The following is a 23,888-nucleotide window of genomic DNA, read 5'->3' on the forward strand; positions in this document are numbered from 1 at the left end:
AACAAACTATTAGAACAAATGGAAGTTTTGTTTATCAATTAAAAATTGATACAGAACTTACCAAAGAAGGGATTTTATAGGCATATTTACTTTTCCTCTCAAAATAAAAGAATTTCTTGATCACAAAATTAAGGGATGTAACATAGATAATAATTGGATTTATCTTTTGAATAACTGCTTTGAAAAAATATCCTAATATATAGTTCAAGGAATAATGTGTAGGTCAGTAAACACTTCATGTCTTTTAGACAGGGAATGTGTAATTTTGAGGTTGCTATTCTCAAGTGAAAAAAACTAAGTTAACTAAATAGCTGAGTATAATTAAGGCAGCCTTACACCTAAAAGAAGTAAGTCTACTGTTTCGCATGTAATGTATATGAAAAAATATACATTAAAAATCTAAATAAAAGATTATTTCCTTCATATTAAGAAAATAATTTGTTAGTTCTATTCAGTATAATTTAAAAAGTGCAACTAGCATTTCAACTGTGATTTAATAGTTGAAAAAATAAATTAGAGAACAGAATAAACGGTATATATGTGAAATCTGTAATACATGTTATGAACAGAAAAATCAATGACCAAATACTCAGGAAGAAAAAAAAGGGGCATGCTAAATAAAAGAGCACACACACAGAAAATGAAAGTGTAGAATCAGCTGGCTCCGATAATGCACACATCTCATTCATCTTTGACACCAGTGAAATGGTCAGTAAATGACATCACTGTGCCAACCACAAAGAAGAACTCCAGGCCCTCTGAAAAATATTTTTCAAAGCCCCAAGGAAACTTAAGCAGTCTCCGAAATTTTTTTCCAGTTTATGAAAATTGGATTCCTATAAAAGAAAAATGGACCATTTTTACTGTAACAAAAACTGATTTGTAAAAGCTGGAAGCAGTTTAAAAATACTCAACATGAGGTTCTTGTTAGTCTTGAAAAGTAAGAGTTATAATAAAAAAAAAAAACAGTCCAAAAATATGGTATGGATACCTTGTATATAAGGGGAAAAAAAGCTAGTTTTACTCCTATTATTTTTAATTAGCCTCAATAGCAAGTTCCACTTTACTTTCTAACACCAGTTCAGATTTGGGGAAGGGAAGATTTACATCTGACCCTCTGGGAATGGCAACTCTATAGCTAATGCCTTGGAGCCCTAATGTATTTTGCATTAACTCTAAATGTTGGGAAATTCCGGCGCCAAGACGTTCAAACTGAGAGTGACACGTGTTTAAAACCCAGGATTCGCTGTCCAACTGCCAGTATGTATTTCATCAAACATCCAATCTCCCTTGTAGGATAGGATGGATGAGTTTAGCAGTTTTTACTGTTTCCAATTAAACTGCCTTGCTATATCACAAAAGTGCAGATACTCATACTAAGAAGGACTCCTCGACCTGGATTTTAATAAGAAATACAATTTGAACTGTTTGAACAATCTCTAAATCTGACTTAGTTTCCCCATTTTAACAGATTTGTCCTATTACTAAACATTGCCATTTCAGGAAGACACTGAAGACTTTTTCTTTGAACAAGTTAAACAAAAAATAAAAACCCCTTATCATACAAATTAGAAATTTATTCTTTACCTTACAGAAACTTGGGACCATCTACTTTACCTGAATCCCCTGAAACTGACATGTTAAAAACCCACAAAGCCTGAAAAGCCGTAAGTACGGCTGAAGAGCATGCCACTTGGCACTGTCATACTGTTTCACATTCTCAAATTATTCAAAACAATAGTAATTATAAAAACTCACATTTTATACATTATTTTTTAGAATTATTGCTCCAATTACGTTGACACTGCTTGTTTATCAAAGACATATAATGAAGCACAGGGAAAGAATTTGTGAATCATTTGGACAATTTACCTAATTTAAAGAAAAAAAACCCCTCAAAATAGGTAACATTTCCTGATTTTAAGGAATCAGCTTTTCCAATATCCAAGATTCAATCCAGACATTATTCTTTCATAGTTAACCCAAATTCTTCATGTTGTTCATTAAGTCTGTTTATTCTTATCTTCACAGTGAAGATGAAGAATAAGTTCCACACCTTTTGTTTACACTTTTCAAAAAACATTCCATTTTGCTTAAAATCAATTACAGTGAAAATGTCAAAAGTATTATTCTAAGTCAATGTTATCTGATATAATAGGTTTTAAATTTACCCACTGAATATCAGAAGCTTAAGGGTAGCCATTAGTTTAAAATGTCACATCTGGGACATTATCCATCAAAATTATCATGCCAAAATATGTAAACAATCACACAGCAGCTTAAAATGGTTAAATCTTTGAAGAATTAAAAAAATAAGCCAGAGTTAAGATCCATGGTTTGCTTCTATCAAAGAAGAACATAAAAATCCTAATAAAAGACAATCCCAAACAACCAAAAATGACTGAATAAAAGGAAGAATAAATGATTCTAGAGAAGGTCAATAAAACAGAATGTAGCAAGGAACAATTATGATTTTTTGGATATACTGTAAGTTTTCTTTGTATCTGCTAATAAAATTTAGAGTGTCTTTTTATTTGATCTGTTACCTACAAAAAAACTGACGAAATTCATTGTAAATTATTTCTTCTGGAAACAGAGAAAACGATACTGTTACATGATTTAAGGTCTGAAAAATTACAAAAGACAAGAGATGAAAGACTATTTTCTCAGGGGAAGTTCTTTTTAAAGGGAAAAGAAATCCCAATTCAAAATGATTATAATAAATAAGTGTATCACTTTTGATTTGAAAAAACATATAGTCTACAGTAAGTTTTATTAACTAATCCTTTAAGCCAACATTACTGTGATATGTCTTTTATGATGTGAAAGAAGCTACTTAAATATTTTTACTGTTGAAAAGGAACTGAAGGTCAAAGGTAAGAGAATTTTCCCAAAGTCATTTTTAAAAAACTTATTAACAGAACTGAGAAATGAAATCCTGAAATCTTTGAACACAGTACATAACTTAGTCACTGAGTATGCCCATCTCTCAAAACATCTCTATTGCTTTATAAAAGGATCTTTTTAAAAAAATCAGAAATTAAAGATTTTGCTGAGTTGAACTCATAAGTTCATTCTTTTGTATATTCAGTTTTAATGAAAATGTTCAGGTTCTTAAAGATCATGTAACTATATATATAATAAACAAGTCTATCTCAAATAAGTAATGCATGGTTAGTATCAGTCTGATTTCTTTAAAGCAGCAGTTTCTGCAGGAAATACAATAACAATGTTTTGTTCACAGTGAAACATGAATGGCAGAAAAATTAATCTAATAAATGCTATCAGCAAAAATCTTCAGTATAAATATTGGGATTATATAACCAAATCATTTCTTCCTTTTCCAATTATGTTTTAGAAAACATTTGTACAGTGAATTGTCACATGATGGAGTAGTTATAATAATTAAACAGCCTCTATTTAAATAATTATAGCCAATACAGACAGAGATATAAGAAGTAATCAAATGCCATATGCTTTCTGGTATTTAACCATGTTTAATTTTTACTTCGTAAGGCAAGGAGCTTTTTACCAAAACAATCCAGTACACCAATGAAATCATTTCTAAAGTGCTATTATTTATTTAAAGTTCACTAAAGACTGCTGAATTGCATATAAGGTTATTGCATTTCATGAAATACTCCTATATTTTTCTACTATACTTTTAAGCTTTGGGTCACAACCACCAGTAAGTTGTGAAATCAATACAGTGGGTTGCAATCTGTATTTCAAAAATAAAACAGAATAGAATAAAACAGAGCATACTACTACTACTACTACTACTGATAGAATAATTACCATTTAAAACATTTTTTGTTTTACACATATGTATAGGTATATACGTGTATATAAACAAATATGTATGTGTGCACTGGGTTGCAATATGAAAGGTATTTCTTAAAGTGGGTTGTGGTAAAAAAAAAGCAAAACACTTAAAAGTTACTACAGTATCCTATGTGTCCTTCCGAATTAGGCAGTATGTTATAATGTAAACACCATAAGCTTTGGAGACCTATAGATATATGTATAGATATAGTTCAGACTTTCTTCTCAACCATCCTATGCGTGTGAACTGGTTACTTAAATTATTAAAGCCTTGATTTATTCGTTTGTAAAATGTCTATAATAATACTTGCTTTAAAAAGTTGCTATGCAGATTAGAATAAATATGATAAATATTTACAAAATAAATTATACACACTAGATAATCATAATGGTTACAATAATTATTACTACTGGATTAAAATGGCTTATTACAAGTGATGATTCAGAGTTATAGCACATTGGTTACAACTGTATTCTTTCAGTTAAAAAAATACATAAACATATCTTCCAAACAGAAAAGTTTATGTTAATAAAAAGTTTAATTTTAGAAGAGAAAATTAAATCAATAATTTAAAGAAAAAATAGTCTTAAGGGCAAAAGCACCACACCTATTCATTAGATCATTTTAATGTGAAATTTCAACAGTCATTCTGAATTACAATATTACACCTCTAGGAATGATATGAAGGGGAAGGTATTGTTTACACTTTCTGGCAAGATTACAAAATCTATGACATCAGTAATGAAGCAGGATATCTGCTGGGGGGAACTTCATTATAATTGCACAATAATGCTGGCATGTCAATTTTTTTTCTTAAGTATTTTACTTGAATGCCATGCAGGGAGGAAAAAGTCTTTAATCAAAGCATCAACTTTCGAAAGTGATGTCAGTAATTGTTAAAATACATTATTGCGTTGTTATTTTATGTTATATTTTATTGGCTTTGGAAAAGACTTAGGATACAACCTGAGCCATTAATTTGGCAAAAATACTGTCTATTTCAATAGACAGCCTGCATTTTCCAAAGTGAGGAAGCATATTATTTTTAGAACAGTGATCTTCATTTTTTTACATAGAAAATGTGACTTCATAAGTTAATTTAGAATCAAATAAGCATATTCTTGAAAATATTCAGGATTTAAAAAAAATTCTTTAGTGGAAAAAGAGAAACGGGGATTGAAGAGAATTTTAGTATTTCAAAAACAAAGGAAACACCATATATTAGATTTTTCTTGGAAGACTGTTTACCTGCCAGGAAATGAATGCTGCCCGACTACATCTCCATTTTGAAGATGATAATCATTGAAGAAATCTGGACTCATGGCTCCTTCAGAGGCAACTAATCCATCTAAAAAGAAAGAAAAGTAGCGCAACATCTTTGTAGGGAATAAAAGGCAAACTATTCTATCAAGCAACGTGATAGAAAATAACCTGTATATTTAATCTGGAAAGAAAAATGTCAGTATGACATGCTGTTCTCTTTGGGAGTATGAACAGAAGACCATACATGCTTAAGTGTTCTTCCACAACAATGCAGCACAACATTTGGACATTTATTTAGCATCTACTCTGTGGTAGTACTATTTTATTACAGAGATGAATAAAACAATCTCCACCTTCAAGGGGGTTATAGTCTTGTGGAGAAGATACAAAAAGATAAGTGGGGAGGCGAGGTAGGGAAAGACAGTAGAATTCTATTCCAGGCTAAAGAAACAGAAATAGAATGAGTGAGGAAAGAGAGTTCTGAGACATTAAATAGCATGATATTGGTAAAGAGCAACACTTGGTATGTTCCACATTTTATACCCAGACAGCTTCATTTGTGTATCATGATTAGGGAATTAGATATTTCAAATAAATGAATTTTTATATGAATTTTTAAGTGCCAAACTTTAAAACACACACACACACACACATACAAACACACAAACTTAAGTTATAAATCCTTGTAAATGTATTTTACATTCCCCACGTTTTAAAAAAGTATATTGAACATAATTTAAATACTTCTTGATGACTCAATCTTCATTGTAAGTATGAACTATTATACAGTAATGCCCTAGGTAATTAGATATATTTGACTACCTATGCTAAATGGTTGCACTACTATGCTTTTTGAATACTTTGCTTATAAAGTGCTTCTTTTCCTAAATATAAGTCTTTATTATTACTTCTTGCTTATTTTAGAGTGATACTACTTTATCATTTGTTCCAATCATTGAATTCAGATAACTTACTTTCGATAGAATTATGAATAAGTTAAGAATAAGAAGAATCTGAGGAAAAAGATCAAAGTGATGGCTTCAAGAGCTGTCCTATGTCTAGAACCAATATATTTTAGTATATGGCTTCTATCCTTTCTATTTGAAAAGCTCTGAGGCATTTTAAAGTTTCCTTTTCTGAAAGTATTCTGGGTTGTTAGGTGACCTCTAGACAAATGTTGGCTAGGTCATACCCACGACATTGTTTATAAATTTGGCACATAGTAAGCAAATTATTCAGTGACCAGATGATCATTTTACACCTACCATATGCAATAACTCTTGCTAGGTCCTGTGGAAAACACAAAAAATTACAATACAAATTTCTGTTTTCAGGACTTTTAGGTTAAGTAAAATATAAGATAAACACTTAAGATGCAATTAAATAATACATATCATTAATAAATGATATGCAACAGGAAGGAATACATGTACAAATGAGTGTTGGAGGCTGAAAAATAAAGGATTTATTGCGTTCTGTAGGGATTAGAAAATCCTACTTGGGGAGGGAGGGATGCAGAGGTGTGACCTGAGACTTGACAGGCAGGTGGGAATTAAACGACAAAATCTGTTTGAGGAGTTAAGGGTACTAAAAATCAAGTAGATGGTAAAATTCATACAGCTGGCAAATGAATACGTAAAAATAATCTGTATTTCCATAAGACTCTTGTACTACTAATTTGTTACATATACATCCATTTGTTACATATCATATACTAAAGACTTGTATTATTATTTAATTGTTGAATCTTGTTAATAATATGTTTGGTATTTGCTCATTACTTTAGTAAATTTAAAATACTTAAGAGGTAGCTTAAAAGTATCTAATATTTAGTCCAGTTTCTATGTCCTCTAAGAGTTACAAATCCTATACCTCAAAAGACCAGCTATACACAGAGAAGTTACAAAAAGTGCAATTATGGGAATGCTAAGACACCACTGGCTGAGAATTAAGCAGCTAAAATAATTAACTTTCTATGGATCTAAGACTGTGAAAGTTTAGCTAAAATTAACAAGGTTAAGACCACAAAAATCAGTAAGTTCTCCTGTTAAAGTAAAACCAAATAATTGAGGATTGGGGTTTAAGAAATATGCCATTTTTAGAGGAACAAAGCTAAGTAAAATTACAAAATAAAATGTACACCACACTTTGAAGATAATTACAAAGATATTCAGCATGATAGTAGCATAAAAGATTCTAACACTCAGAAATATTAACACTCAGATATAAATGCAACCAAATAAAAAGATACCTGAATTATACTTTAAAAGTTTACATTACATGAAACATGACCTAGTGAAGTGAACCAGATGAGGAAGAAGTAAATTAAAAAAAAAAAAAACTGTTGTCAAATTCTCAGTATCTCCATCTTAATTTGGAACTCTCATTGTCTTCAAAGGGAAAAATGAATAGCAAAAGGATGAATGGAATACAGGGAACTACAAACAGGGATCTCATTAAATAGAGATGAAACTAAAAAAAAATCTGAGTTTAAAGATTCAGCCATAAATTTTACAAATCCAGGATAAAACTGGTTTAGTTATACAATAAACCTGATATTATGAGAGTAAAAAAAGAGTAAATTTATACTTCTGAACTTATTTTTAATAATCTTAGGACACTGCAGTTCATTCAGTAAACTATAGCTCCTACACTGTCCTTTACTGGCTTGACAATATTTAGGTAACTCTGTTATATGAGCAATCATTCTTCACTAGAAAGAGGTATAAAAGTTAAATTATATTTTAAGTTCAATCCTCAACTGAAGCACTTCAACTTCTTTGGAACTATCTATGCTTCTCAGCATTTCTGCATCCAAAGTTAATTCTTTTATAGAAATACTAAAAAGGAATCATGTGTTTCTGGTTACAAATTCCAGGTAAGTCTAGGAGTGTCCGTCTCAAGCTCCTACTGTAACCTGTTGTTTTGAAGACACAACAAGGAACCATAAAATTTCATGTAACATTTAAATGACCAGAGAAAAACAGAAGACAGAGATGACATGCCAGAGCACTTGTAAGCTGTAGAGCATTATACACATTTAGGTTATTAAATTATATGAAACCTTTCAGACCACAGTTATATAATACACCTTTTTGAGGTGCTCCAAGTAATGATGATAAATATGATTATGACTAAGATGGGGTATATATTGGAACAAAAATGAAATCAAAGCAAATTTACTACTAGCATAGGTAATTTATCAACCTTCTGATTTCTGAAACTCAGTTAAAAAAACTGGCTTATACAAAAATAAAAAAATACAAAAAACTCAGTATCTTCCTATATATTTTTATCTAAATAAATTTTATTTTTTAAAGTCAAATGTAAACTGGACTCCTTGGTGAACTAGCTAAAAGTGAAATCATGACTGTGTAAGAGAAAATAGGTATCCACAGTGGAGAAAATGAGAAAAAGAAATGACTAATATAGAGAAATCACAACTTATCTCGCTAAACCCAATAAGATACAAAGCATAAACACACAGGTAAATGAATATTATGGTTTTACAATGATCCTGAGACAGAAATAAACCATTTTAAATTAAGCATCATATTCTATAATATATTCACACATTAAACGCTAATAATAAAATTCACCACAACTAATAATGAAGAACAACAAAAAAGCAGTAAGTCATTTAGAAATGTGTAGTAGCAACACAGCTTTATAAATTGTAACACTCTTCCTCTGTGGGTAAAAGTTCTAAAGCAAACAGCATCATTTTCATGACAGAAAAGGAAATCAGGGACTACAGTTACAATAATTTTAGACTCTAAGAAAAAAAACTACCATAACTATAAGGAGACGTTAGCTTCCTATTTCACATAACAAAACAAAGATCTTTTTTAAGAATAATAGCAAGAAAGAAACAGATACATTTTGACATATTTAAGAGTTAGAAAATATAGAGGGCAATACTAATGATGAGGAAGTAGCTAATGCTATTTTCATTTTTAAATAAAAGTTAAGACCAGGGAATCACTGGCCATTTAGCTTAACCTCTGTGTTTGAAAAGCTACTAAAGGTGCTTTTACCAGAAGCAGCCTGAAGTTTCACGGAGATCCAGAGATTTCAATAAAATGGCTCAAGCATACAAACAAATCTGCAGTATCACAAATTTATCTGATGTTTCTGAAGATATAATTGCACACAATAAAAGACAAGAGACTGACATTATCTAGATCTCCATGATACATATCAGGAATACCACATTTATTCATTTAGTTGATGAACTATTCCTGAAAAATGAAATAGGTAAAATAATCAACTAAAAAAATACAGATGGCTTGATATGAGAACTGTATCTTTAAACTTAGAGCCATTTAATCTCTGCTGTCAAGTATCTACCATATCATCAGGCTATGGGCATTAAAAAAACAATAAACATGAGGATACCTAATGATAACATTTCGCCCTTCAAATGCTTAAATATATTTATTTTTCCATCAGCTGTGGCTGTTTCTAAATTTTGATATATAAAAATGTTTATGATTCAGATTTCTCACAAAAGTGTAAGTTGTACATTCTAATTATATAATATCTCCCAGAAAAATGCTAATGATTTTCATTTTAAGAGGTTAATTTAAATGAATTAATTTTGGAAATGTGGTGTAAGTTTTTAGAAATCTGTTCTGAAATTCTAATTGTATTAAAACAAAAAAGTCAAATACTGAAATGGTTAAAAGTTTTACTTGATCTTGGAAACTGGTTATTCATTCACACTGAAAAATAGCTATCAATCTTCAAAGCAAGAAACATCATTCCAAGAAATTCTGATTTCTATTATCAAAAAAATTCATATCATATATATTTTACATCATGAATATCTGAACATGTAAGGAACAGCTGCTTGCCATTACTGAACTAAGAAATGCTGGTTGATTGAAATTAATGATCTACTCTATCTGGTTTGAAACACAAAGCAGTATTTCGTAACTACTGTAAAGTTCAGTTAGGAAGAAATCTATTTAATTTTCAAAGTAAAGCATCAATTTTCCACAGTTCAAGTATCTATATCAAATATACAAATAATGCAGTATTACAGGCAACATGTAAATACACAATTATGAAAACACATGAATGAATACACAGCAGGAAAAAAAGTGAGCCATTAATTGATTTTAAATTTAAAGCTGTAATTACTTTAAATGCTTTTTTATTTCCAACCTGCTACAAATCTTAATTAAAAATCCTTTCCTTCTTCTTGTCAACCAAACAAATTCAATGAAGTAATTAATATTAGCAATAGTACAACAGATTAAAAGGCAGAATATGCAAAAATTTACCATTCTTAGTGCCAAAAATCCCTGGAAAAAGGAAGGGTGGTAGAATCAACAAGGTTACAATATATGTAAGATTTATGTAAAAATTAAATTTTACCTTGAAAATACTAGCAGAATTTAGAATGAAAAAACTATTTTGCTAAACAGTGTCTAAATCCTCGCAACCAACTAGAGTCACCAAATAGGGGTTACTAGTTCAAAACTAAAGCAAAACCATGGCAAAATATGACTGTTAAAATGAAATATACTGGAAAACAATCTATGAATTAATAAATTGTACATTTAAATAAATGCAGAATAGAGAAAAATATAACACTTTCAAACAGAAGTCAGAAATCTTGAAGATGTCATTTTAAGTTATACATTCTAGAAAGTTATAAACTAAGAGCAATTAATTTTCCTCGTTATAGCCTTTTGTATGGAGGTCATAACAAAGACTAACCTGGAAAAACTAATGGTGAGTTAATAGATATGCTTGGTGTGTATTAATGTTATGTCTGAAATCATTAGCAGAAAACCATTTATATACAAAAGGAAGTGCTTACAAAGCTTGGGAAAACAAGATTGGCAGACCAAAATCTCTATTTATAGCACACACATAAATTATTTTTGCTTTAATTATCATCTTACCAGAGCTGTAGAAAAGGTCAGGTCTCTCAAGAATATCTCCTTCATGGATGTATGGCTCGATTCGGTCATCACCATACAAGTACTGCTCACTCTCATCCATCTGACGACTCTCTACCATCTCCAGCCACTGAGAGTTATGCCAGCGAAACTTCTCACTCTGAATTTTCTTAGCCCATTCTTCATCATATTCCTATTGAAAACAGTCAATTATTTTAACGTAAGCTTATGAAAGAATTCCCTTGGCACTCAGATAGCAATACTTTTCTCTTACAAGGAGAGAATTTGCAGGGGAAGCTTTGTTTGGATAAGGGGAAACATTAAAAATACCTGCTCAGAATTACTGTACACAATAACCAATAAACATCAATTAAATCCATATATTAAAGACATCTCTGTTTGGATTACCAATTGCTAACGGCAATGGCAAAACCTGGAAAAGTTCAAACTTCACAAATCCTTTATCTACGTATTACTAGAATTTAGGTAAGCAAGCTGACTTCAATTTCCAAAGAGTTTTGTGGCTATAATTACTGTGGCACTAATGACCCGTGGTTAAGCATTAAAATTACGTCTTTCGCTATACCTTTTGGTTTAGATAACATTTTTCAGTAGAAAAAAAAGAGCACTATTAAAATATTTCACCTAACAAATGAAATGGTTTACTACAAAAAACAAACAGCAGAATTTATTTCAATTTTGTTTCAACCACAAAATAATAATATCTTATTTGGTCATAATTATTTCTTTAAATATCTCCTGCTTTGACCATGAACTCCTGAGGGGCAAGACTGTGGCTTCTTCACTGTATTCTGCAACCTCTGTTCACAGAGAACATCATTGGCAGATGTTTCTGAAGGACAAGTAGGCAAGTTATTATAAGCTATGGCTGCACCTGTCTAGCGCCCTACTTTCTCCACAGGTTGTTAACTTCTCACTAGTGTATTCACTTAACAGCTAATGGATAGTGCCACTGATGGTGTAGATGGAAAAAAAAAGGCTCCAGCCATTCCTTGTCATCCTAATTCCAGGGTTCTTAGTTTTAAATTCCTCTGTCATATCTTTAACACTTTTGTTGAGTTATTTTTTTAAAAAGTTGGAAAGGTGCCAGACCATAGTACTGTCCACCAATAGTTAAGATGGTCATGATGACTATGAGGTGGGCTAAACATACATTTTAGTTAAATGTTAAGCAATTTTCACCCAAAGCTAAGGCTCAAGTCAAAAACTGTCAGTACAGAAAGAATTTCTGGGATGTAAGAATAAGTCTAAAATTTTATAATAAATGTAATTACTATTATTTAAAAATTTTTCTTGTTAAATTTTGAATTTCTCATTACTAGTATATCTTTTAGCAGCATCTGCAGTTAGACTATGTTCTACACTGTACATCTCTAAAACTGTATAGATGCTCCTTTTCAACTGAGATTGGTGGAGGTAGAAGATATTTTTTGGCTATGGTACTGCTAATGGCAATTTTGCCACCAAATTATTAAGCTTTCATTCTTTCTAATGGTTATCTATTAACACTCCTATTAGTTATCAATTTGTCTCCTAATGTAATTACTTAAAATTAAATTGTATAAAAGGCCTATCATAAACATTAACTACTGCATTTTACTGAAAACAATAAACATTTATTAATTCAACTGTTATAATATCAATTTTTAAATCACTGAAGATTTTTTATTCCATTACATCTACAGCATTAACCTACAGTATTTGAAATTGACAATTTAGCCATGAACAACAAATCTTAAATCCAAATGCTATATCTTCTGGGTATGGTTACAGTGATTAATAGATATGATAATTTATGCAAACATCCAATTACCGATCAAATATATTGTTCTGATGAAGTGAGATAATACACAAAAAGCATTTAGAAAATCTGTATTAAAAACAATGTTAGCCAACAGTGTTAACTGAAGTAACAGCTCTCTGAGTTAGGTACTGTAATTATTGCCATTTTATAAATGAGCAAATGATGCCCAGAACACTGAAGTAATTCGATTAAGTGTACACAGCTGGTTGTGGCTATTACAGCATTGCAGACCTAAGGCCAGCAATGTGGAAAATGCAATTAAACACAGCACAAATGAACATTTGGCAGGATCACCTCAGGATGGATTCTTCAGTGAATGAGAATATATGAAATGACCTCTAATATCAACTTTCAGTTCTAAGATTCTATGAATGGGATGAATTGCTGACCAAGCAATGATATGGGAGGAAGGTAGCTCTTCGTCTTGTAAGTATATTCACATATTGTATTCTCAGTCATGTTCTCTCTGACCTGGCTGCACATAGGATGGTGATGGGGAAAGAGGAAGTTGAAAAAATAATAGCAGAGTAGTTGTTACAAGTAGTTCACTGGCTACAGATTTAAGTGGTACACTCTGAGTTTCCAAAACTAAATAAAATACTTAGTGGTGCTAATTATACAATATTGGCATTTTGATTAGCTTCAAAATAATTTAGCCCAAAGGCTAAATGTAACTTTGAATTTCTTTAACTCATATGACTTCTCAAGTATATTTTCTGGTGGCATACATGTGCTCAAAGTTACCTGCAAAAAAAATTTGTCATATTAGAGGTGACCAGATAATTTAAGAAGAATGATCCCATATTCTTACAGAATAAGGAAAGGATGCATTAATTATCTGTTAAGGTAAAAAATTAATGCATAAACAAAAAGCAAAATGGTATTTTGGGCAAAAAATCCTTCATACTAATTGGCTTTTTTTCCTAAAAGCTAAGTCAGTTACAGGTCACCAAGACTCCTAGAATATGCCTTATAATACCAGAAATCTTATTAGATCTACATTAAAAATTGGAACTAATTTGAATGATATCATTTCTTTCATGAAAAGTAGCCTGTTCCACTTGGCAAGAGGTATAAAACTAACTTTCAATTTTCGTAGAAAAATTTTAAATTTGATTATCTGAATGAAGAAGTTTCAAGAAAGATAGAAAAACATATGATTTGACTGTTCCATTACAATTTAAGCTCAAGCATAGGATTTCTAGTGTAAGAACAGAAGTTGAAACTGTCAAATGCCCAAAGCATATAAATATGGGGTTTGCTATTTCACTAAGAGTAACACTTGCCTCTTATTAATATCTGTTAAATGTTACAGAGGTAGGTATAATTTTAAAAAGTAAATCCCCAAGCCACATATCCATAAAAATGTATTTGGCCTAGTAAGTAATGCTCTGCACAAAGAAAAAAATTCACACTTTATTCTTTGAGTTATCATCTCTACCTGTCTCATAAGCTCTCACTCTTCTAATTTAATAATAAAAATACATCTAATAAATGTAGAAATGTGCAATATTTCTTCACAAATAGCCTTTCTAACTTAAGCCTTTTTATCACTCTTCAAACTTAATGAAATGTTCTTATTAATGAACCTACATGTACAAGCCTGATTTTTTTTTTTTTTAAGAGACTACCCACACTCCATTTGCCAGAAGTCCAAAGACACAAACCAAAAGTACTTATCAGCACCCATGACTAACTGTTGACACTAAAGCTTGACTTATGAGTGTCTTGGGAAAGCTGATTTTCCAGTGTAGTCAGTTAGCAAAGACCTAGCACCAGCTGTGACAAGACTAGCCTTACACTAAGTTATCACCTTCTTTTCTTTTAAATCAGCTTATGACAGAGAAAATGCATAGAACCAGGGCATCTCTTAACAATAAGGCTAAAAAGTACAGTGGCAATGACACAGACTGTACTGTTGTTTTCTTTATTAAAAATAGTTTTATTCTGGTTTTGAAGTATCTTTGTACTACAAAATCACAGGCTTTCTTTTCTATGACTTAACATAATGAGTAACACGTACATTATTGTTTACAGGATCACAGTGAAAACACTATGGTTGTCTTCTCAGCTTTTCAGAAAAAAACAAAAACAAAAAAGTTTCTCCCTCAGGAAATATGAAACAGAGTATGTTATTCTATACCAAGCTGAGTAATCAATTAGGATATAGAAAATTATGCTCTACAAAAGATCCAAAAATGATTACAGATTCCTACTACAGGGATCCACTACAACGACAAGCAGCATTTTCACAAAAAGGTGGCCTTGAGATTTAACAAGTATGGGTGCCTTTTTATTTTAGACCATAGCAAAGAGAGCGGCAAAAAACCTTGACCAAACAGTATCAAGGCTTTAAAGTCTCAAGCAGTTATAAGATGACTTTCTGAAAATATCTGGAGTTTTATGATTATAAAACTATTTCCTTACTGAAAGTTGAAAGTCATAAAAAAAAAAATACCCACAATACCTTTACCTTAGATAGAACCACAATTACTGGTATATAATCCTACCAGTATTCAGTGACTTTCTTAATTCTAATATTACCACTTAACTTTGGAAGATGTTTTAAAATATGTATTTTTAAAATATAGAGGCTAAGTATGAAAATCCTTAAGATACTGTACTTGTGCCATAAATGTTTGCTCTAGTTTGTGATAATGGAGATATTTGAATGTTTACCAAAACAGCACCTTGGAATAAAGAATGTTATGAGGAAGGCAGTATTTGTTTAAATACTTTCCTTTCTTTTTCCTTAATAGTAAATTCGTTAGAATCAAAAGAGATAGTATCGTTTTGCTCTATGATGCTGTACTTTTGATCTTTGTGCTCCTGAAACATTGATTATTATGTACCAGACTTCTTAAAAATGAAATATTTTAGCTCATGGCTGTTGAGAATCTACTTAGCAAGTGTAGCAAATTAACAGGTTAGGACAGTGGTCCCCCAAATTTTAGATTTTAGGAAAGGTTCAAAGCAAATTTGGGGGACTGATATTAAATGTAAATCAACTGCCACCTACTACTATTGTTTTAGAAAAGAAAGGCCATTTTAAGACTAAAGATGTATGAAAAATAACCTCAAAATAAAGATATACCTTCCCAACACTAAAGTATTTTCTCTTTCTCTCTCCTCTCTGTCCTGGTCTCTGTCTCTGTCTCTCTCTCTCTCACACACTCACACACACACACTTTTCTTTTCCATTTCTGTTTCACGTTAGTGAAAACCAGTAAAAGCTTCACCGCACTCCAATGGACCAGCCTTCTGGAATCCCTAGCTTCAGCTATCTTCTGTATCTATCCTCAATGAGTACCGTTTAATAGTCCTGTCAAAAGTCATAGTTTCTTTGTGTCTCAGAGTCTGAATTCATACATACTAATAATGTGGCATGTTATAATACAAAGAAACATTGGATTAGAGTTAAAGAGACCTGGATTCTTCTTCTAGTTATGCAGAAGTATGCAAATTTCTAAAGGTATTTCACTATCTTTTGGTCTCAGGTTCTTCAATTCTAAAATGAAACAAATCTAAGACTTACTCAAGTTCTAGCATTCTTTAAATAGAAATCTAAGATTGACACCATTACTCCATTAAGCTGTTGAAATAACTATCCCCCCAAAATAAAAAATTATGGCAATAAAGGAGTTCATCTTTTAAAAATTACATAGCAACTCTAAATAAATATCCAGTCAAAAATGTAATAAATTCAACATGTATCAGTTAAAACCAATTCCTTCTAACTCCTCTCCCCCAAATCTCTACTCTCTTTTATCACAAGCCCCTTATTTCAGGAAATAAGTATGGGAATTCAGGAGTGCCACAGTTCAACCACAGCCAAGAAATGCCAGCAAAATTTATCAAGCTTTTATGGAAACACTCTAGGAATACGGTTGTTTTTTAAATTCATTCTTGAAATGTTTCTTTTTACACGGAGTGCATCCTTGGTTTGTCTTGTATGTAAAGGTATACATGCTTTGTTTTTTATTTTCTTCTCTTCTCAGCTCCTGACACTATGATCTTAAGCACTAGTTTTCATAAATTCTAAAGTGTCATAAAAGACCTAATGGTTTGATTTTATATGGAATGTGCCATCCTTTTTGAAGTCCTGTATCATTTTTGTTTACTACTTAACCATTGAAACATTATGAAGCCTTAACCAGCCTATTATCAGAACCTGTTCACTATCAGGAAAACTCTCTGTCACTGGCTTCCGTCACACCTTGTATCTGATTAACACACTATAGGATAACATAGAGCTACACAGATCTGCTTTTTGTTCTAACATAACTGATGGAAAACAGATTTCCCTTTCTCCTTTAATGTGGCAGCCCCCTAATTGAGAATATAATGTGGTTTATTTAATACAATTCTTCATACTAAATTAAAGCAGATCTAGAGTAATTTAGTTGCTCATTAGGGTTAAGGTAGTAGCTGCTAGAAAGATGCCTTTTATACCTGAGAAAATACTTCTCCCAATGACATGTATATATAGATATACACACAAACTAAACACACATACACAAAGAGTTGTTGACTTTTATGCACATACCACCTATTTCTCAACAGTATTGTCCCTTTAATCTTAACTATGGCATATTCTAACCAGACCTCAAAGTACAAGTATCTCTTCAACCTCTGTTTAAAGCACTGAGGAGGCTCCTCTGGGCAGTATCATTTCAAATATCCTGTCCAGTTAGATCACAATGTAAAAGATGTAACTGAATGACATTTACTTAAGCAAGAAATCATGATTTTTCTTGCACGCTATGCTTGGGTTTTTTTAATCCAACTATTGACCACTGAAAAAACCAATAAAGTAACAGACATAATACTGACAGGGAATACACACACACACACACACACACACACACATACACATACATAAATTCTAACAAGAGACAAAAATACCCTAAATTTCTGCCCTTCAGGTTTATGCAATATAAAAATGAACTCCAAAAGAGGGCCAACCAAACTTATCTCATTAAATCCAATTGGACTGTATGGAATTGAGAAATAAACATCTAACTTATGAATCTGAGAAATGAAAATTTACTGAGACTGTAAAACAAGCGAGAACCAACCCCACCGGCTCTGGAAAGAACTTTTTAGAAGTTTCTGTCAACAACTCACTTGAAAATCCTTGCTCTGTACCCATACCTGACCAGCAAGCCAATTAAAAGTGACTACTGTCTACCCATTTTACCAATTCCTACCCACTCCATGCTTTTCAAAGCCTGCCCTGAAAAAACCTGAGTTCTAATGCTAACCCTAATCCAAACCATCCTAACCTTATGAAACTTTCTCTATAACTTCCTTTTTAAGATGTTATGAGACTTTTTTTTAAGTGTTCTCCCTTGCTGGCAAGTTTTTAATACACCCAGCTTTTCTGTCTGACAGAGGCTTTCCCTGGTAATTTTTGTGGGGACCAAAACAACCGATGTCTATAAATCTGTATTAGTTTATCTCATTTCAATACACAAGTCTTATTAAATATAATTGTGCCTATCCTAGAATAAAGATAGCACCTTGTTTTCCAAGTTTAAAATAATTCCAGATTATAATACACACAATTTGTGAATGATCAAAATTAGAGTTACTAAAAGAGAAAAGGCTGCCGTTTAAAATCCCAGTGACACAAACCTGTGTTAGTACCAAATCACATTCAGGTCTGTGGCTTGCTAGAATGATAACAGACCTTTTAACAGAGAACCTAGGTATGCTCCCTGTTCCACAAACACCTGTAGATATAAAGTGATGTTAGTACAGGACACCTTCTGATAGGACCATGTCATAGTACTGATCCTGGAAGGCCACTGCATGTCTAGATGACAGTATCCTGGTGTCTAGATTATAAACTTTTATATTTTAACAACTTTGTGTTTTTGTTTTTTTATTCCCAGTGTCTATCTTAGTGTCTGGAACACAGCATATGCTTAATAAACATGAATCAAGTATCTGACAACCCAGTCATTCAGGGGATAAAACTGTTTACTAGTTGGGGAAGAACTTATGAGGTTCTCAGATACTTCATACAAAGTTAAAGAGGGACTGAAGGATAAGAATCTAACTGGGTTTTTATAAGCTGTCTATGTGTAGAGAGTTCTGATCTTCCCTTGATGATGCCCAAGGCTTGGAAGAGAAAAGGCAATGTTCAACTGCTGCATAATTCCCTTGGAAGATTGAGAAGCTAATAAGCTCCTTCTCCTTGCCTCCCCGTTCCTCTCTGCAGCTACCCCAATTCCCTGCATCCCAAAGCTCCCTGTAAGGCCCAGTCAGACAGATGACAACTTGCTGATGAGGCCATAGAGACCGCATCACCAAACATGTAACCCTCTGTGGTACAAAGCATACTATGAACACCTGTTTCAATTCACCAACTGAGGGCTTGGGACCAAATACATTAAACATCCTATCGCTGATGTAATATTTCCATAATTTGGGAGACAAATACTTTACTGCAGAAGGCATATTTCCCTAAGGCTTGCAAGGCATCTAATTATCTTAGTATTTTTTTCCTGTTCCTTGTCTTGAGAGAAAGATGTTTATTGTCTTAAAGATAAATTGCCTTAAGCTACAAATAATCCACTCTTCCCATAATTTTTGGGGTTTTTTTTTTATTATTATAGAACATAGCCACGGTGAGAATACTCAGAAATCAAAATCTAGAGGTAAAAAGAATTTTAAGAGATCATCAACTTCCATTCCAGGCAGGTTTCTAACAAACTATTTTTAAAAGTTGGTTATTTAGCTATTACTACTGCTAACTGGACAGACTTCAAATTCTCCCTTGACAGCCTATTTCTAGTGTTTCATCATGTTTGCTATGTCTAATCAAAGTTTCTCCTGTTTCAAATTAAGTCAATTTCCTCATTTTACTCTTGAAAAAGATTTGGGACAAGCAGAGAGCACCCTGAGTCATGATCAGTAATTTAGTCTGAGCTCAAAGAACCAAAGACTGGCAGCTATATTGCAAGTGAAGCTGAGAAGCTGTCTTTTCACTGGTGCATTAAAATGGCCCACTTCTCAAATTTCTCCCCAGTAAGTAGGTGCAGCAAGGTAGAATACAACTTTGGTTAGCTGATAAATTCAAGTAAGTCACCACAGATTCAGAATATGGGTCACTTAACACATGAGGCACTTCTGCTCTAGCAAAGGTAGCTTCCTATTCTCACTGTCCTAATGGAGACCTTTCAGTAAATTGCCCTACTTAGTTAACTGCTCTGACATGAAGCCTTAAAATGCCAAATCTGCCATTTTGCAGGACAATCTTAAGAAAACTAAAAATAGATACATGTCTGGCAAAAATACATGCTCCAAATAAATTTCCATAGTTAAAATCCAAACAGTGAACAGATTATCTTCCCCTATCATTTTAAAAATTAAAAATTTTTAGATCTGAACAAAAAAATAACATAAATAATTAACTGTACTGAGGAAAGGAAATATCAGTCTAGATACTTAATCTATATATACATTTCTTAACTAGGTGTGAATTTTGGTTTAGTTTGAACAAAATATATTTAGTGACCATCATGTGGAAGATGCTTCATATATATTTTCTCTAACCTTTACAGTAACTCTTTAGTTCTCAGAAGTGTCATTGTAAACTAAATCCTCAAAAAGGTAAATAAAGTGCCTGAGAGTCCTCAGCAAGTGAGAGAATAAGAATCAGCTGTATTCTAAATGCAATACTCTTATCGGACCAAGTTGCCACTTCATAGAGGTCAAAAGTTGAGTCTAAGACCAGAACCCTTACTCACTGAGAAGAGGAGAAAAATGTTTTGGGAAGAAGTTGCTCCTGGTGGTGCAGCTCCCTACTATCAAGCTAGAATTGAACGAGGGCCTTGAATCTTAGAGGTGTATAATAGCAAAAGGTAAAGAAACATTCTTCCAGCAGAACATAGGAAGTTTCTAGAGCCTGGTGCTCTTTGCTGGACTCCTTCCTCTCTTCTAAGAAACTGAGCTATGAGTGTGACTCAGCTGAGTGGCACAGCACAAGGCTTCCAGATCACACAAATATTTCACAGGTGAATACCGTGAAATATTCTCAGCTTAATAAGTCTAATATTTCTAAATATCATTTTAGACTGAAGTTTTTCAAAGCATGGAATGAAACAACCCAAAATTACTTGGCACCATATCAAATATTTACTTTGTTAAGTCCAGTGTAGAGAGCTATATGGAGATTAGGTGAACCGCCAAATGACTTGGTCAATTTTTTTTTTCTAACTCACATGATCAGACAGCATCTTAGGAAACCATATATATCACGTTTCATTTTGCTGATTCTTCTTCTTGGAAGCCCTCATATTAACAAGTTTCTTTATGAATTTAATAATTTACAATAATTTTCTTTGTGATTTTACATTTTACTTCTGACCATGATTTACAAGTTCCTGCAAAGAGTGCAGGATCAACAAAGTAAAATGGAGACGAAAAATGCTCACTGGATTTAGAAAAATGAAGATCAGGGTGACTTTAATAAGCACTATTTCAATGTAGTAATGGAGGCAGAAGCCAGAACTGATATAGGTAGAAAGGATGGGGAAGTGAAGAAATGAAGGAAGTAATATGTAGACATTTTTTTCAAAATGTTGATCCTAGAAAGAAAGACAACAGGACAGAAGACACAGGGGTGGGGATAACTCCTGCTTAAGATGAGAGACTTGAACCCAGAGATTAGAAGTAACTGAGAATGATAATTTTATCTTGTAACAAATATATTCATATTTTATATTAAATATTTTCTTCAGAAATCTTGCTGCCCACCATAGTCTTCTGCCTGGACTTGGCCCTTGCACCTGCGATATGATTATGTATAAAACCTGTCTGAGTAAGAAGCCTATACTTAAAAGTTGAAAGCCAAAAGTATTAAGAATGTTTAAAAAGTGAATTTAACATCACTGTATTTTCTGAGCTTTACCAAAATACAAATATTTTTTATACTGAATGCAAAGTTCTAAACAGGTATACAATGTCTTTTTCCCCTCCAAATAAAGACTATACTTTGTATAGGAAGAAAAATTACTTACCGCTATAATGTCTAATGTATTATCACAGACTTTTCGGATTTCATTATTTTTATCATGCATCAGATCTATGAGATATGCTGGAGCCTCTAAATAAAAAGTGGTTAAAGATACAAACTGTTTGAGATTGAGGCTATTCAATCATACAAGGGAATCCCGCATTTCACTAAATTCAAATGTTACCCTGAAATGCAATTTCAAATTTTAAAATAAAATCATTAATGTAAGATGACAAAGAACATTTAACATTTCATTAAAAAAAACACGGATAACAGGGATAAGAAAGTAAAAAGATTAGACAAAAATGGGCAAGGAAAACAGAGCCAGTAAATCTCAGAATGTACAAGGCCGTATTTTTGTAAACATGAAAACTATCAAAATAACTGAAGAGGGAGCTCTAGAGTTGTGTAGCTATGAAAGCTTTCCTGAGTGATCTGGCCCTCCTAGAAGTTCAGAAAAATTAATATCACGCAAAGATTCACACGTAAAAAATTTCACACAGCAACAGAAAAGAATCACAGTCAAATCTCATATATGGTTATAAGAGAAAACAAGACATTTTCACATGAAAGATGAAAGTATGCAACCTAATATTTCAAAAAGAGACAAAAATGTAAGAAAACAACAGATATATATGAAAGAACAATATGAATCAGAATTAGAAAACTCAGAGAAATGATTCAGGAAATAACCACAAATAAAAGTAAAAATAACTTCAGATATACAAAAAATAAATTTATAGTAATGTAAGAATAAATAAAAACTACAGATAAAACTCTAGGCTAAACAGAAGGTAAAAAGAGGAAAATCAGTAAAATTAAAAAATAAAAGAAATAAAAAGATTAGAAAATGACAGATATTAAAGATAGGCAAAGAAGATACAATCCTAGAAATTCTAAAGAAGTCAACCAAAACAACCAAATAGAACAAATACTAAAAATTATAATTCAAGAAAACTTCCCTAAAATTAGAAAGATAAAACTATATACCAAAAGAGCATACTTGGAAAAATCAACCAAAGATGATGAATACTAGTCAAATTCTAATAAAACTGCTTGACTTAAAAAAACAAACAAACCCAGAAACATCCTTTTCCTAGCAAAATAATCGAGTCACTTACAAGGGAAAGAAAAGTAAATTGTCATCAGACTTTTAGACTATGGACTTCCACTGGCAGCAATTCAAGATGGAAAAATACCTTCAAATTGCTGAGGGAAATAACTGGTAATCTAGAATTCCATATTCTGCAAATTATTATTCAAGAGGACAAACTAGTTATTTTCAGATACAGATATATTTTATTATTCATAGATGTCCACTAAGCAATATAAAAGAATGTAATCAATTATGGAAGAAAACCAATGCAGAGAAATACAAGAATGGAATTCAAGAAAAATTAGTAAATGAGGAAATGTATGAACATACTATAAATCCTAAATAAGCACTAGTTTTTAAAAGGAAATAATTAAAACAGTAATTTTAAGACATTATCAAAATTTTATGTTATAAAAATGAGGTGAAATTATCACACTAGATAGCAACAAATAACATGGATGATGAAGAGACAGAATTACAAGTAGGAGAAGAGAAATACTCAGAACTTGGTGAGAATGCATGTTGAAATTTAAGTCTAACACAAAAGAAACGAAATGGAATGTATAAATAACAAGTGGGGGGAAGGGAAGAATAAATAAAGAATAAAGGAAACTCAAGTCAATTAAAAAAAAACTCTCAATGAATTTAAAAGAGGCAGTAAAGAAAGAGAAAGTTATAATCTCCAATACTTATAGTTGGTCTTGGTTAAAACTATTTGAAACAGAGGCCGCAAGTATCTACCAAGAAACTCTAGCACATGAGTAAAAGCAAATGACATATTTGTAGCACTGATTATAATTCTGAAAAAAAAGTTTATCAAGTTTCATAGCAAGTAGCAAACCAGAAGCTAATCCAGATCTTCTATTTATCAGTGCTACTTACTATATTTTTTTCAGAAATAAAGGGTTGTATTTAAAAATGCAGAAAAAATATACAGAATA

The 23,888-nt window shown here is 31.9% G+C and overlaps 1 protein-coding gene across 2 annotated transcripts in view; it reads right to left on the reverse strand.

Moving 5' to 3' along the window:
* The window catches only part of KIFAP3 (kinesin associated protein 3), a 127,910-nt gene that overhangs the window by 19,899 nt on the left and 84,123 nt on the right, over window positions 1-23,888 (reverse strand). For both annotated transcript variants that reach the window (XM_010984495.3, XM_010984496.3), the window contains exons 17-19: window positions 21,856-21,941; window positions 11,005-11,194; window positions 5,075-5,174 (exon numbers count right to left, since the gene is read on the reverse strand). In XM_010984495.3, the coding sequence (XP_010982797.1) occupies window positions 5,075-5,174; window positions 11,005-11,194; window positions 21,856-21,941 (376 nt within the window). The remainder of the gene's footprint in view (window positions 1-5,074; window positions 5,175-11,004; window positions 11,195-21,855; window positions 21,942-23,888) is intronic.

Source organism: Camelus dromedarius, chromosome 23 (assembly GCF_036321535.1).
Source record: "Camelus dromedarius isolate mCamDro1 chromosome 23, mCamDro1.pat, whole genome shotgun sequence".
Lineage (NCBI taxonomy): Eukaryota > Metazoa > Chordata > Mammalia > Artiodactyla > Camelidae > Camelus > Camelus dromedarius.